The following is a 17,204-nucleotide window of genomic DNA, read 5'->3' as shown; positions in this document are numbered from 1 at the left end:
TTTAGGCCTTAAGATCAATAAACATAACGAAAGATCTACATGCTCCATTTAGAAATGCAACATGCTCTTAGTGATCATTGGATATGACTTGCATGCATGTTCCATTCAGGAATTTCCTGAAGCACATGACTTAAGTTCTACACGCATAACTAGAAGTCTATAATAACTTTTTTGAATGAAGGTGTCATGCGGAGAGCAGTGTTACGATAGACGTGAATACCTTCGAGGAGGTCGAGGAATTCGTCTACCTCGGATCCTTGCTAACGGCTGATAACAATGTCAGTCGTGAAATACGAAGGCGCATCATCTGTGGAAGTCGGGCCTACTACGGGCTCCAGAAGAAACTGCGGTCGAAAAAGATTCGCCACCGCACCAAATGTGTCATGTACAAGACGCTTATAAGACCGGTTGTCCTCTACGGACATGAAACATGGACAATGCTCGAGGAGGACTTGCAAGCACTCGGAGTATTCGAGAGACGGGTGCTTAGGACCATCTTTGGTGGTGTGCAAGAAGACGGTGTGTGGCAGCGAGGAATGAACCATGAGCTCGCTCAGCTCTACGGCAAACCAAGTATCCAGAAGGTAGCTAAAGCCGGAAGGGTACGATGGGCAGGACATGTTGCAATAATGCTGGACAGCAACCCTGCAAAGATGGTGTTCGCTTCCGATCCGGCAGGTACGAGACGGCGTGGAGCGCAGCGTAACCAGGGTGTCGGATAATAATCCGGTGAAAATAGTTCTTGACAACGACCCGACGGACACAAGAAGGTGAGGCGCAGTGAGCAAGGTAGATCGATCAGGTGGAAGACGATTTGAGGATCCTCCGCAGACTGCGTTATTGGCGACGTGCAACCAAGGACCGAGTTGAATGGAAAAGACTGTTTGAAAGAGATTTTAATACTTTTATTATTAATGCTAATATCTGCAGTTCACCGTTTGTGCCAGCATATCCCTATAGTAGCAAATGATGCTGCTTTTTCACCTCGTTTCAAATCTCTTCTCATGTGTTGTGGTGTAAGTGATATCGTATTCATAAACAGTCTAACTATATTTCATTGTAGATAATTTATTATCATTGTGATATTTAACGTTAGTTTTCATACAATTGGTACCGATAATAATTTATATCAAATCCTTCCTGTTCCATTTCATCGTCTATCCAGTCCCTGAATACGCCTATATCTGTATAAACTGCTGGTGTACCGCGTCTTCCACACCCAACGCCCCAAGAAACCATCCCCACTGCGTAGTACCGGAATTCAGCATCGTTTGGTATATGTAAAATTACTGGAGATCCTGCATCACCCGAGCACGTATCAACGCCAGCCACGCCACCAGCACACAGGAAACTAGAGTGCAGCTTAAAGCTTCTGTTGGAAGTAGCTTTCTGTAGGGTACGTTCGCAATCTGACTTCGGCATGAGAGGAAGATCAATACTTTTGAGAATGTGTTGATGATTGGTACGATTTTGGGGTGTGGTTCCCCAGCCAGATGCGGTTACTGCTCCATTGTCAAATTCAAAGTTTTGCGGTGGCAGACAAACAGTATTAACTGTTGGACTAAGGTCAAATGCATCATCTAGGAACACCAGAGCTACGTTGTTTGCCAATGTATTGGGATGGAAATTAGAATGGCTCACGATTTTTGCCACCTGCCGTTCTTGATATGGAGTGGGTTCCCCAACTGAACTCATATCCCACTCCCCAGCCCTAACAGTCAGGTCGTTAACTGTTCGACGGTACGTCTTTACGCATCCTGCACTTGTAAGAACTACAGCTGGGTGAATGAGCGATCCACCACAATAGTATTTACGCTCATTGCCCTCGTTGGTCAAAATAGCGACCATCCATGGGAACTCACCATATTGTGATTCGCCGTCATTACGATTGATTGTATCAAACTTTATGCCATTCTCGTTACGATATCCACAATCTTTCACCTCAACTGTTTCAACTTCTAGACAGCACACCGTGTTTGCTGAACAGTCTTCTACCCTGGTAGGACTCTTACGCCGGCAATTCTGTTCTGCTATGCACGTCCCTTTCAAAGAACTACACGTGCGAGCAGGTTCAACAGCACAACATACAAGTCCTTCGCAATCGTTGTTCCGATCTCTGTATACAGTTCCTTTACAATCTTTTCTTGTTACACATTTTCCACCATTATTAAAGCAAGACTAAAAACAAATGGCATGGATTCGGATTAAAAAAAAAACACATTGAGTTGATTACCTTTCCTGGAGTCACCGGTCTCTGCGTTGGGCGAGGCGTGGTGGGATCAGTCGTTCCTTGAGATGCACAGCAAACCAAGCCGTTGCACTCATTATTTCGATCTCTGTAAACGGTTCCTTTGCACTCACTTCTCAATGTGCATTTTCCATTGTTATTGAAGCATACCTAAGCAAAATGCGTTTTAGATTAAATAAAAAATGCAAAATTTAAAAAATTCTTACCTTGTCTACTGTTGCTGGTGGAGTTACAACCGTAGGTGGAGATTCGGTTGGTGTAGAAGATGCACAGCAAACTAACCCTTCGCATTCATTTAATCGATCCTTGTATACGGTGCCTTTGCAGTCTTTTCTTGTGACACATTTTCCACCATTATTAAAGCAAGACTAAAAACAAATGGCATGGATTCGGATTCAAAAAACACATTGAGTTGATTACCTTTCCTGGAGTCACCGGTCTCTGCGTTGGGCGAGGTGTGGTGGGATCAGTCGTTCCTTGAGATGCACAGCAAACCAAGCCGTTGCATTCGTTATGTCGATCTCTGTAAACGGTTCCTTTACATTCACTTTTCAATGTGCATTTTCCATTGTTATTGAAGCATGCCTGAACAAAATGCGTTTTAAATCAAATAAAAAAATGGAAAACTTATAAAATTCTTACCTTGTCTACTGTTGCTGGAGGAGTTACAATTGTAGGCGGCGATTCTGTTGATGCACAGCAAACTAAACCTTCGCATTCATTTAATCGATCCCTGTATACGGTGCCTTTGCAATCCTTTCTCGCGGAACACTTTCCGCTATTCTGTACACAGGCCTTAAATAACATATCTTTATAAAACTGTCCGGTACAAAATGTTCATGTAACTTACTTTTCTGATTGACGTAGTTGAATTTGAACTCATGCAGCACTCGAGGTCGGGATCATCGCACGATTGAATTCGGATATCTACGCTAAAGACAGAACTGCACTGATTTTGTGGAACGCATTTACCACCAATCTGCTCGCATGGACTGGAGGAGCTCGTTTTGAGTTGACTGCGTGGACAACATGTTTCCAAGCTACTACAAACCTTGGTTCGCGCATTCGACAAACTCCGACCATTTGGTTGTACCAGACACTGTGAGCTGGGAACACAAACAGAATCGCCAGCACATTCTGTCGCCTTAGAGTCAACCTGGAAATGAACTTAAGCATTTACGTATATCATATGTAAGGTAAAATAACGAAAGCACAAACTTGCCTTACGGAGAATCTCGTTTGGGCAACATTTGTAACCGCTCCATTCACATTCGTCTGCTTCTTCAAAAAGTCTGTACTTGGAGTTGTTGAGATCGGCAGAACATCGGTTGGCAGCCACACATGTTCCTTTACTGTCTGCACAGGGCTGTCAAAAAATGGACGTTGAAGAACAATTTAAAATTATTCACGAATTAGAAGTTTTGTACAATAAGACATTTAAATCTTTTAAATAGGAAAACACATTGAAAGGACGCTTAGTATTTTTCTTTGTCCCTTGTCGGATATATTTTTTACTGACCGAAAGACGGTGGTACGTGACTTAGAATGCCAATTAAATTTCTTTTAATACATCATATATTTCCCGGCTTGAGAGCGATTGCAGGTTTGGTCTTATTATCATGGGATTCCTCAAACAGTAGACTATCTCGAAGTTTCGTTGACAACACTGAACGAATCGGCAAACCTTGTCACGCCATTCTGTACAAGCGTGTTAAGTAATAACTCACCGCTTTTAACTGAAAGATAATTGAACGGTCTGCGGGAACTCTATCTTAATATTCCGTTAAATATTTTTGGATTACGTGACCTATGCAGGAAACTTCTAACAGTGTTACGATAGACGGGATACCTTCGATGTGGTTGAGGAATTAGTCTACCTTTGATCCTTGCTAACAGCTGACAGTAATGTTAGATGTGAAATACTAAGACGCATCATTTGTGGAAGTTGAACCTAGTACGGACATGAGACTTGGACCCATGCTCGGAGAGGACTTGGTATATTCGAAAGACGTGCTTAGGACCATCTTTGGCATGTGCAAGAAGACGGTGTGTGACGGCGAAGAATGAACCACGAGCTCACCCAACTCTACGGTGAACCCAGTATCCAGAAGGTTGTTAAAGCTGGAAGGGTACGATGGGCAGGGCATGTTGCAAGAATGCTGGACATCAATCCTGCAAAGATGGCGTTCCCATCCGACACGGCAGGTACAAGAAGGCGTAGAGCGCAGCGAGCGAAATGTTCTGACCAGGTGCAGAACGACTTGGCGTGCGAGAGCGATACATGTGGCCTCGAACCGTGCATTGTGGCGTCAAATTGTTGATTCAGTGTTATCTGTCATGTAAGCTAAATAAATGAAATCATAAATTTGGAAACGTTTATGATTTTTGAAATTATTTAGGGATCTCCGTCTTATTATCTTCCGAAAGTTTTAGAGAGCATGGTACTGAATTTCCAACACATACTCGGTGTTGACCAGCATGGCTTTGTAAAGGTTTTCAATAGACTTCCACATCAGATAGCTGTAGAAAAATTCAAGCGAATAGGTTTCCCTGATTGGCTTACTAATTGGATTGTACCGTAACTCCACAGTCGTAGCGCGTCCGTAATTTTCGGAACATTTCTTCAGGCGTTCCTCAAGAAAGACATCTCGGGCCGGTACTTTTTGTATTCTTTGTCAACGATCTATGCAACGAATTGAAGTCGTCATGTATGCTGATGACTCAAAATCTTTCGAGTCATGTCATCACTAATGGATTGCTGTGCTGTAAATAAACCTTACTGTGACAAAGAGCGCATGGCGTGGCGACAAGACCCTAGAATGAGAAAATCTCTTCAGTTCGTCGAATATGCTTGTTCCTCCCTTAGCAAGGAACAGGCATAATTTCGTTATAACTCGCAAACGCGATCATTTAAATTATCTCCTATGTTCGCCTTATACCGCGCAAATGTATTCATTAAAAGAAGGAATTATCAACTCTGCTGGCACGGCAAATGCTGGGTAAAGCGTACCATTGGTACTTCGCGTACCTAAAGGAATAAAATAGACCCCATCTAGCGGTCCTTAGCCTCTTACCCAGCAACTCCTATCCCTCCCTCCCCGCGGTGCTGGCCGGAATACGAGCAACCTTAGGGAAGATCGGGTAACCAACCCCGGTGGGAACTATGGTCGTATGCTGACAGTGAATGGGGGGGTTTGCTCCTCTTCGGAGGTGCAAATCTTATTGAGCGTCTGTTCTCCATGTCAGGATCGGCTCACAACAGCGTCTGTTCTCCATGTTAGGGGCGGCTGATCATCGTCCGAGTGCCAGCGAGGGACTCTAAGTGAAACTGTGCACCATGGTCCACCGGACATAAGGAGGCATGGTCCTCCGGAAATTTAGGGGGTTTGGTGTCAGGCCCTGCAAGCCAGCCTTTAAAAAATCATAAGCAACGAACAATCAACAAGAGAGTACGGACCGGAACCATCGGCGAAGACCACTGCGACGAAAAGGGACTAGCGATTGGAAACTCGGTTCGAGGAACTGCAAATCTCTCAATTTCATCGGGAGCACACGCATACTCGTCGATGTGCTCAAGGACCGTGGATTCGGCATCGTAGCGCTGCAGGAGGTTTGTTGGAAGGAATCAATGGTGCGAACGTTTAGAGGTAACCACACCATCTACCAGAGCTGCGGCAACACACACGAGCTGGGAACAGCTATCATAGTGATGGGCGATATGCAAAGGCGCGTGATCGGGTGGTGGCCGATCAATGAAAGAATGTGCAGGTTGAGGATCAAAGGCCGGTTCTTCAACTTCAGCATAATCAACGTCCATAGCCCACACTCCGGAAGAACTGATGATGATAAGGACGCATTCTACGCGCAGCTGGAACGTGAGTACGACAGCTGCCCAAGCCACGACGTCAAAATCATCATAGGAGATTTGAACGCTCAGGTTGGCCAAGAGGAGGAGTTTAGACCGACTATTGGAAAGTTCAGCACTCACCGGCTGACGAACGAAAACGGCCTACGACTAATTGATTTCGTCTCCTCCAAGAATATGACCATTCCCAGCACTTACTTCCAACTCAGCCTCCCGTATCGGTACACCTGGAGATCACCACTGCAGACAGAATCACAAATCGACCACGTTCTGATTGATGGACGGCACTTCTCCGACATTATCGACGTCAGGACATATCGTGGCGCTAACATCGACTGTGACCACTATCTGGTGATGGTTAAACTGCGCCCAAAACTATCCGTCATCAACAATGTTCGGTACCGACGACCGCCGCGGTACGAGCTAGAGCGAAGCGGAGACAGCAGACCCGCCTTTTTCAGGAGAAAAAACGCCGCCTGGAAGAAGCGGAGTGCGAGGAGATGGAACAGCTGTGCCGATCTCAAGATACACGCAAGTTCTATCTGAAGCTCAACGCATCCCGCAAAGGCTTCGTGCCACGAGCCGAAATGTGCCGGGATAAGGATGGGAGCATCTTGACGGACGAACGTGTGGTGATCGAAAGGTGAAAGCAGCACTACGAGGAACATCTGAATGGCGCTGAGAGTATAGGCAGTGAAAGTCAAGGCAGTGGAGGAGATGACTACGTCAGTTCTGCGGACGATGGAAGCCAACCAGCCCCCACCTTGAAGGAAGTTAAGGATGCCATTCAACAGCTAAAGACCAATAAAGCAGCTGGTTAGGATGGTATCGGAGCTCATCAAGATGGGCCCGGAAAAGCTGGCCACTTGCCTGCACAAATTGATAGTCAGAATCTGGGAAACCGAACAGCTACCGGAGGAGTGGAAGGAAGGGGTTATATGCCCCATCTACAAGAAAGGCGACAAACTGGAGTGTGAGAACTTTCGAGCGATCACCATCCTTAATGCCGCCTACAAAGTGATATCCCAGATCATCTTCCGTCGTCTGTCACCATTAGTGAACGAGTTCGTGGGAAGTTATCAAGCCGGCTTCGTTGACGGCCGCTCGACAACGGACCAGATCTTTACTGTACGGCAAATCCTTCACAAATGCCGTGGATAACAGGTCCCAACGCACCATCTGTTCGTTGATTTCAAGGCGGCATACAACAGTATAGACCGCGTAGAGCTATGGAAAATTATGGACGAGAACAGCTTCCTGGGAAGCTGGGAAGTAAGACTGATCAAAGCAACGGTGGATGGTGTGCAACACTGTGTGAAAATTGCGGGCGAACTCTCCAGTTCGTTCGAGTCGCGCCGGGGACTAAGACTTTCGTGCCTGTTGATCAACATTGCGCTAGAAGGTGTCATGCGGAGAGCCGGGTGTAACAGCCGGGGTACGATTTTCAACAGATCCAGTCAATTTATTTGCTTCGCGGATGACATGGACATTGTCGGCCGAACATTTGCAAAGGTGGCAGAACTGTACACCCGCCTTAAACGTGAAGCACCAAAAGTTGGACTGGTGGTGAATGCGTCAAAGACAAAGTACATACATGCTTGTGGGCGGAACCGAGCGCGACAGGGCCCGCCTGGGAAGCAGTGTTACGATAGACGGGGATACCTTCGAGGTGGTCGAGGAATTCGTCTACCTCGGATCCTTGCTAACGGCTGACTACAACGTTAGTCGTGGAATACGAAGGCGCATCATCTGTGGAAGTCGGGCCTACTACGGGCTCCAGAAGAAACTGCGGTCGAAAAAGATTCGCCACCGCACAAAATGTGTCATGTACAAGACGCTAATAAGACCGGTTGTCCTCTACGGACATAAAACATGGACAATGCTCGAGAAGGACTTACAAGCACTCGGAGTATTCGAGAGACGGGTGCTGAGGACCATCTTTGGCGGTGTGCAAGAAGACGGTGTGTGGCGGCGAAGAATGAACCATGAGCTCGCCCAACTCTACGGCGAACCCAGTATCCAGAAAGTAGCTAAAGCCGGGAGGGTACGATGGGCAGGACATGTTGCAAGAATGCCGGACAGCAACCCTGCAAAGATGGTGTTCGCTTCCGATCCGGCAAGTACGAGACGGAGTGGAGTGCAGCGAGCGAGATGGGCAGACCAGGTGCAAAACGACTTGGCGAGCGTGGGGCGTATCCGAGGATGGAGAGATGCAGCCTCGAACCGTGCATTGTGGCGTCAAATTGTTGATTCAGTGATATCTGTTTAGATGTTAACTAAATAAATGAAATAAATGAATGAATCAACTCTGTTCGTCTTAAACCAGGCCAACGCGTTCATTTAAAGAAGGCGTTAACTCCTATGTTCGCTTTTACCGGACCAATGTGTTCATTAGAAGAAACCATTGTCAACTCTGTTCGCCTAAAACCGGGCAAATGCGTTCATTTAAAAAAGACATTACCTCCTCTGTTTGCCTTATACCAGGCAAATGCATTCATTTAAAGAAGGCATTATTTCCTATGTTTGCCTTATACCGGGCAAATGCGTCTTAAACCATTACCGTTAATTCAAAGAAGTCATTATTTCCACTGTACACCTTATGTTGATCGAAAGAAGATGTTATCTCCTCACTTACACCATTTCGAAGGATAGCACTTTTTTCAGATAATAATGGCGTAGAATGATAATTTAAGTTAACACTTCATTTACAGCAGTAAGCAGTATTTGACACAACATTGGACCGCATATATATTCAATTTTGTGTAAAAATAGAGAAACTTTTGAAAACAATCAAGTTACTATTGATTTTCAACGAAAATTTTTTCTTTTTCGTTTTCCACTAATTTTAGCTGCTCTAGCACTTTTCTCAAAAGTGATTCCTTTGAAACCTTTGAAAAAAGTCTTGTGAAAGAGAGGGTTAATTAGACGAAAAGTCAAAAATGTTGGTTATACAGAACCTTTATTGCGTTTCTCTAAGTAACTCTAAGTAGTATATACTTTTTTTTTCCTAAACAAACTTTTCTCAAAGATTGTCATTTTACGATTCATCGTTATCAGTGGGTGTTAAAAATAGTGATGGAAAACTACAGATTGGGAATGAACTCGGGGTAATGAATTTCGTGGTACGGTCCCATTTGGGGTAGTGGCCTTCGGGGTAATGGCATTCGGGGTACAGGGGTGGAGCCGTACAGAAAACGTTCATCAGATTTGCTCTTCGAAGGCTTCTATGGCGGGTACGCGATCGAAAAGTGAAGCAATTAGTTCATGATTACACGCAAAAAAAAGCGTTCTCGAATTCGTGAACCAGCAAAAATACACCGTGATTTAATTCATGGATTCGGGAACACCAGTCACGTTTTCCAGAACATTCCAGAAAACGTGACTGTATTCCCGAATCCGTGACTGTTGTTTTCGAAAAAATACACCGTGAACTCGTTAGTTCACGAATTTATGAACACTTTTTTTTGCGTGTAAACATGTTACGTATCGGACGCGGATCCGAGTGTTTCGCTCTTCCCTCATCGACCGGTTCACAAGGTCACGTGGGTCTCCCATGACGGCTTTACAGAAAATCAAATCGACCACATCTGCATCAGCCGAAAATGGAAACGGAGCCTTCTTGATGTACAGAATATACGTAGTGCCGATATCGCGTTTGATCATCACCTCCTCATCGGCGAAATACGCCTGCGTATTGCGCGGATTCGTCAACAGGAGGAGATAGATGGACGACGGTTCAAGACACGCCGACTGGAAAATGCCACGGTGAAACGGTCCTTCGTTGAAGAACTGGAGACGCGAGCTGCAGATATTCCGGAAGGTGGCAGCGTGGAAGAACAATGAACCGCCATCAAGAATGCCTTCATCGCCACCAGCGAGACCAATCTGGGCGAACTGGGGGTTCCTGAGAAAATCATCGGCCTCATCGAGGCACAGTACGAGGTCTTTTCGTGTAGAGTGCTGCACAATGGGGTCTTGTCCGACCCTATCCGGGTCTCAACTGGTGTGAGGCAAGAATGTATTCTATCACTGTTACTGTTCCTCATCAGAATCGACGAGATTCTGGTAGGTGCCATTGACCGTGAACCTAAACGACTTCGAATTGGCTGATGACGTTGCACTCCTCGCTCAACGGTGCTCTGATATGCAGAGTAGGCTCAACGACCTTGCCGAGCGCTCCTCTTCGGCAGGCTTAACCATCAACGTCAACAAAACCTAACCGTTGGATGTAAACACGGTGACCCCTTCTAGTTTCACAGTAGCCGGCAAACCAGTGGAGAATGTACCAAGATACCGGTACCATGATCGACATAGGCGCACGGATCAAGAAAGCAAGGACTGCCTTTGCGAGTTTAAGAAATATCCGGAAAAACAGGTAGATAAGTGAACACACCAAAATACGAATTTTCAACTCTAACGTGAAGTCTGTGTGCAGTTATACGCTAGCGAAACATGGTGTGTATCAGTGGAGGACACTCAACGGCTGCAGGTGTTTATCAACAGATGCCTGCGGTATATAATTCGGGCCTGGTGGCCTCACAACTGGATCTCAAACAACGAGCTCCATCGTCGTTGTCACCAGAGGCCGATAGCAACAGAAATTCAGGATCGGAAGTGGAGCTGGGTAGGCCACACTCTACGTAGGGCGGAAACGAAATCTGTAAACAAGCATTAGGCTGGAACCCAGCGGGACATCGCAGCACAGACAGACCCAGAGGCTCATTGCGGCGAAGCCTCAATAAAGTAATAAAAGAAGTCGACTGAAATCTAACCTGGCAACAGATTAAAGCGATAGCTGGACAACGCTCAGGATGGAGATCTTTCAAGTCGGCCCTTTGCACCACCGAAGGTGCACAGGAAACGTAAGTAAGTAATACCACTAACACGACGTACCACGTAGCAACGAGAGTCGAACTAACAATCCTTCCTTTCCTATGAACGTAAGGACGTGAGCTTCTGAAACGTGTACATTGAGAATGGATAAAGCTATGTCCATTTAGAATCCGGAATGATAAAATCATCTGTATCTCGGTAACGGATTGACGTACAAAGAAGGTTAATACATCAAAACAAGAGTAATTCACTGTACTTTAAGGAAAAGCTATTGATACAAATAATTTCTTCTTGTTTCTAGTGAAAATTTGCACCTTCTTCTTTATTCCTCTCATCAGAAGTTGCACAACTCCGGAGTCAACTTCCTTGGCACATTTGTTCCACATTTAGGTCATCTGAGTCACGTTCCGAGCTGTTTTTCCACTTTTTACACTTTTCTTAAGCTTCCGCTTCATTATTGCCCAAAATGTCTCGATGGGCCGGAGCTGTGGGCAGTTGCGTGGATTTATGTTTTTATCGATGAAATCTTCTTTATTATCCCGGTACCACTGGATGACTTCCCGGCTGTAGTGGCAACTCGCCAAATCTGGCCAAAACTTCACGGAACCTTTATGGGCTTTATGGAAGGTCGACCACGGTTTTTTGAGACATTCCTCCTCGTACAGCTTCGAGTCCATCGTCTTATTCGTCACAAACACTTAGGTCTTTGCCCCACAGCTGCATATCCCTTGCCATAATCATCCGTTTTTTTGCAAGTTTGTCCAAAAAACAAAAACTTCGCAGGAACTACTCCTCGTGCCGTCACAATGTAGAATTTCTGGCTAGTAAGCTGTCCGAAATCCATTTTGACGTAGGTTCCGTCGTCGATGAGCAGGATTATCAACTAGGGTGTGCAGACTTTTTTCTCTCCTTTCGGCTTCCATTTGGAATAATTTTTGACACGCTGCACGAAACTTCGTGAAATTTATACCACATCAAGTGGGCACCTAGGTAGACAAACCGCTGTAAAAGAATTCTTGCAGCGGTCACTTTCCGTGCCGCTGCAATACAATAAATGATTCCGGATTCTAAATGGACATAACTCTAGCAAATCAAATGCTCCATTCACATGGTTCTCTGTGCAATTTTGCAAGTTCCAGTCAATCATGGAGTAGCAACTACGAATTGTACGATCATAACACTCGTGCTCATGTACGATGAAAATGTGTTGAAGACTGTATAAAATAACTAAATAAATAAAATGCGCCTCCACCTTCAAAATCGTAGACAGTTGACGCCAATAAACATTTGAAAGCCGTCACATAGAAGAGTTCCTCGATAAAAAATTTAAAAAAATTAAAATTGGCTAAAATTTGAAGAGAAAATAAATAAGTATAAGCTGAAAAAGGATTCTAGTCCTGTGAGCAGGCTTGATAATCTTACCAGTATATCAGCTTTTTGGTTACTATGTCCTGGATCCCAATGTATTGGGACTTGGTTACGACAGGATGATTTTTAGAGTGGCTGAATACATTCCCTAACAAGCATTTGGATATTACGCATATATTTGAATGTCAGTGGATTCTACGCAAGCATGTATCAGAGCATTCTAAAGCTGCGTTTACTCCCACTTTGGTGTTTTGGTAGCTCCTGGTAAATGAGCACCACTACTTCTGGAATTACCCAAAAAATGGAGCATCTCACAGAATATTTTTTTAATTAAACATATTAGAAACATATCAGATATTTGTATCTATGATATTAGCACGAACAATTCAATATTCTAGTTTGAGCATACTTGCGCATACTTGATTTAATCATATATTGAAAACTGTGCACTGAATGCTTGATTTCGGGTCATCAAGCGCTGCATATCATCCTAACCAGTTTCGTCAAAAAACCATGCTCAGATATTATCTGTCACAGCTAATTTCTGTCCAGCTTCTGGTGACACTATTCAACGATACTGCCAAGCGCTGGACGTCTGACGAAATGCTGTTCGTCGATCGTCGACGTGGTATATCTGTGAGGAACAAAGTGAGCGCAGATCTATAGGAAATCGCAAACTTTTCTGAATCTGTTTACACCGTAATTAACTGTGCAGAAGATTGAATCGATTGCTTGCGCTCCTGATTTCCGCATCGCGTTTGAAATTTATATGTAGATTAGTATGAAAAGACGTAAATTTCAGCATTCTTTCTCCTTACGCTTCCATTTTATTGTCAATCACGTCCCAGTACAACTGCGAGTTATGGCGCTTGCCTAGAATGTGGTGAGCTTTGACAACGGCTCTATTAAACTTCTATAAAAAGCAGCATGGCTGCTCAAGCAGACCGCTCCAGAGCGACTCTGTGCCGCTCAAAGCGCACATGGTCAAGTCCTGGTGTTAGGTGGACCGCTTAACAGTCCTGACATGACAGCCCTCCGCCCAGGCAGGAGGTTTGCACAAGCCCAATAAGCCGCCCAAAAGCAATCATTACGAACGACATATCAGATAATACGACTCGATTCGAAGATTTTCAAGAGAGGATAATGTAAGCAATCCACTCCGGCCTTAGTCACAAAATAAATAAAATAGTCTGACAAATGCCGAAAGAGTTTGTCAAAGAAGATACGATGCTGCAACTAAGCAACTAATCGGGCCCAGATCCTGCGCAGTTGTCTAGGGCCCCGGATGGTTATGAAAAATCATTGTTTTAAGAAAATGACCATAATGCCCCACTCGGGTGTTGCCAAGTGTGTATGCAGAGATCCATATGTGCGACATCGGTATTGCTGATTGCCATCCACCTTGTACCAGCAATAGTCACAAGACGCATATCATTACCATTGGTAGCATAATAAAGACTTTCCGTACCAATAATTATAAGACGAAAGCAGCTCCCGATCTGCGCGTTTGCGTCTCCGATGACAATCATTACATCGTGTGTTGGAAACACTCCCTAGGCCTTATGCAACGTACACACCAGTCAAGCAGTTTGACGAACATTGACTCCGCCCCCAAGAAATCGCTTCGGTTGCTGCTTTGTTTGAACGTGTGTGAAGTTGTTCGAACAACCATTTGACAGTTTACGGCTCGGTTGTAAAAAACTAAAACGGTTTGATTTTGGTTTGAGTTGTCGGGGGTGGAGTCAAGGTTCGCCGAACATGTTTGAGCATTTGTAGTGAAGTTGCACAAACCCCCATATATTTTTTGATGGTTGGTGCTCGAGTTGGTGCTTCGGTCGTTCGTGTGTGATATTGTAGTCAATGTTAGTCAAACTGTCCATTATGGAACGTACACACGGTCAAGCAGTTTGACCAACATTGACTCCACCTTTCGTTTATTTAAACATCCATCAAGTTTTACCAACAGCGGCACGAACAATCAATTTGTTCGACCAACAATATCACACACAAATGACCAACTTGAGCACCAACCATCAAAAAATATATGGGGATTTGTGCAACTTCACTACAAATGCTCAAACATGTTCGGCGAACCTTGACTCCGCCCCCGACTACTCAAACCAAAATCAAACAGTTTTAATTTTTTTCAACCGAGCCGCCAACTGTCAAATGGTTGTTCGAACAACTTCACACACGTTCAAACAAAGCAGCAACCGAAGTGTTTTCTTGGAGGCGGCGTCAATGTTCGTCAAACTGCTTGACTGGTGTGTACGCTGCATTACGGGCCTCCCATCCAACGTATTCTTCGTATCATCAGGCTGATCGTTCATTAATGTACATATAGATGCTGATCTAATCAGACTGTAGTTGAAAAATATGCCCTTCATACTCAACACGCAGATGCGGTCGCTTATCGGCTTCGACCGGATAACTCGCTCATCTGCTTCCTGATCACCATGAACTGACTCCACTTTCTATTCTGTCGCTTCTGCCACAAAAGAAGCGTCACGAGCCTGCACGACCGCTCCAGGATCGTACACGTGTAAAATGGTTTATTGCATTTTCATGCACATATTTGAAACTTGCAAATAAACTCAAATTAAAATTGAATTGGCTGCTATTTTAAATCGAAATGAATTCCAACTGCGAGAACTAAAAGATTTCATTTCAAACGGGCTTTTTCCCGTTTCCTAATAAACAAACAAATAAATAAATGAAGCCATTTGTACATTGGCTTTCAGTTTAACGAAGTGTATTATGAGCATCAGTTTAGTGTAGTTTTAAAATTTTAAATTGCATAACACAGCCCAATTGTTGAATTTAAGTTCGGAAATTGTAGAATCAATGTTAAAGAAACAGATGAACGCACCAATTTTTTCAAAAGTAATCCAAAACTTGTAAAGTTTTCTTTGTGGCTTTTTTTTTTCAAAAATATTATATTTTATAGCTTATTTTAGATTTTATTCCGATAATTTGTACGATCACTGCTCCTGGACTTCATTGCATAGCTCCTATGCCCCACCACAAAGCAAAGAAAATAGTTTTGATTAGATTCTTAGTTTTGTGATTGTTTTCAAAAGTGATACATTTTTTTTCTTTCGCGTTGAGATCAATATATGGTCAGTAAGATAGAAATGGGAACAGGTCTCCTATATGTTATTCTTACCGTTTCTGGTGAGCAGCATTTAAGAATGTAATCATCACAATCATCGGAAAAGCGTAGATCAACTATTCCGGTTCCATCGACGTTGATGACATTATCCTGACAAAGATATGCATAGACGCACAAACCATCCCTTCCATCGGAGAGATTACATGTCTAGAAATCAATATCACTAGTGAAGCATTTGGCACCTAAGATTAATAATAATCTACACTTCTTACCTTATTAGAATAGGTTGAAAGTTGTGGAAATACTCCGACCGGTAGCAGTACACTAATTAAAACAAAAATCTGAACATCCCGCCACGAAGCCATTGCGATCACGAGTAAGGAAGTCAGTAAAGCATACCGCCATGGTAGCGCAATGCTGCATCTTGTCGGGAATCCCCTGTTTGCGATAGTAGAGTTAGTCATATCAATCCATATGTTTACTTGAAACAATAAATCGAACAAGTATTGCAATTCTTCACAGTTTTATATAATTTTTCAACGAATAATAAGAACGTGATTATTAAACCGTAAAATTAGTTTGTATCTCGATTCTTGTTAACCGTGTTTAATTAAGCATGACCTTATCTGAAACAGGAAGCGGCGACTTAGTTCCATTTTAATCAGTGATAGGCTTGCGTAGGTAGTGCAGCTTATATTGTAACATTCTTCATAAATCTATGTGTCTTAAAATCAGTTAATCGCGGCCATACATGGTCCAAGTCATATTAATCATCTTACGCCACACAGATTGATTTCGACATTCAGAGTGGACTCGTTTGCATCTCAAGGGTCCAACATAATCGAAAAGATATTTTTTGCCGTTGTCTAGTAAAATCGTGATAGGTTCCCCGACGCTGTATGAAATGTTCGTAGTATTGGGAGGTTCAAAAACATGTATCCAGATAAACGCGCTTTTATGCTGAATTCCCCGTTCTACTGATACCCACCTATCCTCAGATTTCAGTAAAACTAATGGAGAAATAATTAACAATGGTAAAATGACTAAAAGGCTGCAAAATGCGTCCAATATATATCTGGTTCCCACAAGTGTCTATCTCACGCTTCTACGGGTCCATCGATGACTAAAGACCGCTAGCTAAGGGTTGCATACTTCATGGCCGGAGGGGCAAGGACCCCGGGGCCCCATAAATGTTATGTACCAAAATCAACCTTTTTTGTACTTTTCGAGGGCCCCGCAAACTGTCGGCCCTTCCGGCTAAATCCGGTCCTGGCATACTTAGTAGGTAGGTGGCCGCTATCCAAGAATTCTGATGGCCTAGATTCGGAGAACATGAATTCAGACCCGTGGATCCCACGACCAACGCTACAATCAAATATTGCATCTATTACAGCGATGGCTTAGATTAGATTTCTTAGTGATGATTTCACGGATGTTATCGTTGGTTTTATGTGACTGTCAATAGAGTGAGGAGGAAGACAGCACCATCTGCCGTCGTGTGTAACGACTAAGACGGGAATTTGCTGACATATGCAACGGAAGCGGCAGTGACATATGCCCTAGCTACGCAGACACTGCTTAATTGTCTTAGCTATAACGATTTCATTAAAATTGTAGAAAATCTCAATCATATTGATAATATAAACGTTTAAAAAAAGTGGAAATATTTCGTTGCCGGAAGACTCATGAGGCAAAACTATAGACACTATAGGTTCCATAGACGAGCGCAGGAACGGCTGGGTTATTTCGATTAAGTGTGTTTTTCCACTTCTTCACAG

At 43.9% G+C, this 17,204-nt stretch overlaps 1 protein-coding gene across 1 annotated transcript; it reads right to left on the bottom strand.

Annotated features, from left to right (window-relative positions):
• Positions 1 to 1,051: 1,051 nt before the first annotated feature.
• LOC134220522 (prestalk protein-like) lies at positions 1,052 to 15,849 on the bottom strand. Its single transcript, XM_062699600.1, has 9 exons — positions 15,699 to 15,849; positions 15,481 to 15,633; positions 3,471 to 3,614; positions 3,099 to 3,404; positions 2,891 to 3,043; positions 2,669 to 2,833; positions 2,455 to 2,616; positions 2,234 to 2,398; positions 1,052 to 2,178 (listed from the first exon to the last, which is right to left on the bottom strand). Exons 1-9 carry the CDS (start codon positions 15,789 to 15,791, stop codon positions 1,093 to 1,095), a joined length of 2,427 nt encoding a protein of 808 aa, XP_062555584.1. The 5' UTR covers positions 15,792 to 15,849; the 3' UTR covers positions 1,052 to 1,092.
• Positions 15,850 to 17,204: the final 1,355 nt, after the last annotated feature.

The sequence above is a fragment of the Armigeres subalbatus genome, chromosome 3 (genome assembly GCF_024139115.2).
Source record: "Armigeres subalbatus isolate Guangzhou_Male chromosome 3, GZ_Asu_2, whole genome shotgun sequence".
Lineage (NCBI taxonomy): Eukaryota > Metazoa > Arthropoda > Insecta > Diptera > Culicidae > Armigeres > Armigeres subalbatus.
The sequence above is the reverse complement of the archived record's forward strand: the minus strand, read 5'-3'. Positions and strand labels throughout refer to the sequence as shown.

Excerpts from the sequence above, each read along its gene's own strand:
- LOC134220522 (XM_062699600.1), bottom strand. The coding sequence starts at position 15,791 with ATGGCTTCGTGGCGGGATGTTCAGATTTTTGTTTTAATTAGTGTACTG. Across the intron at positions 2,617-2,668 it reads GACCGGTGACTCCAGGAAAG|TCTTGCTTTAATAATGGTGG; the intron begins GTAATCAACTCA and ends ATTTGTTTTTAG. Across the intron at positions 2,179-2,233 it reads GACCGGTGACTCCAGGAAAG|TCTTGCTTTAATAATGGTGG; the intron begins GTAATCAACTCA and ends ATTTGTTTTTAG.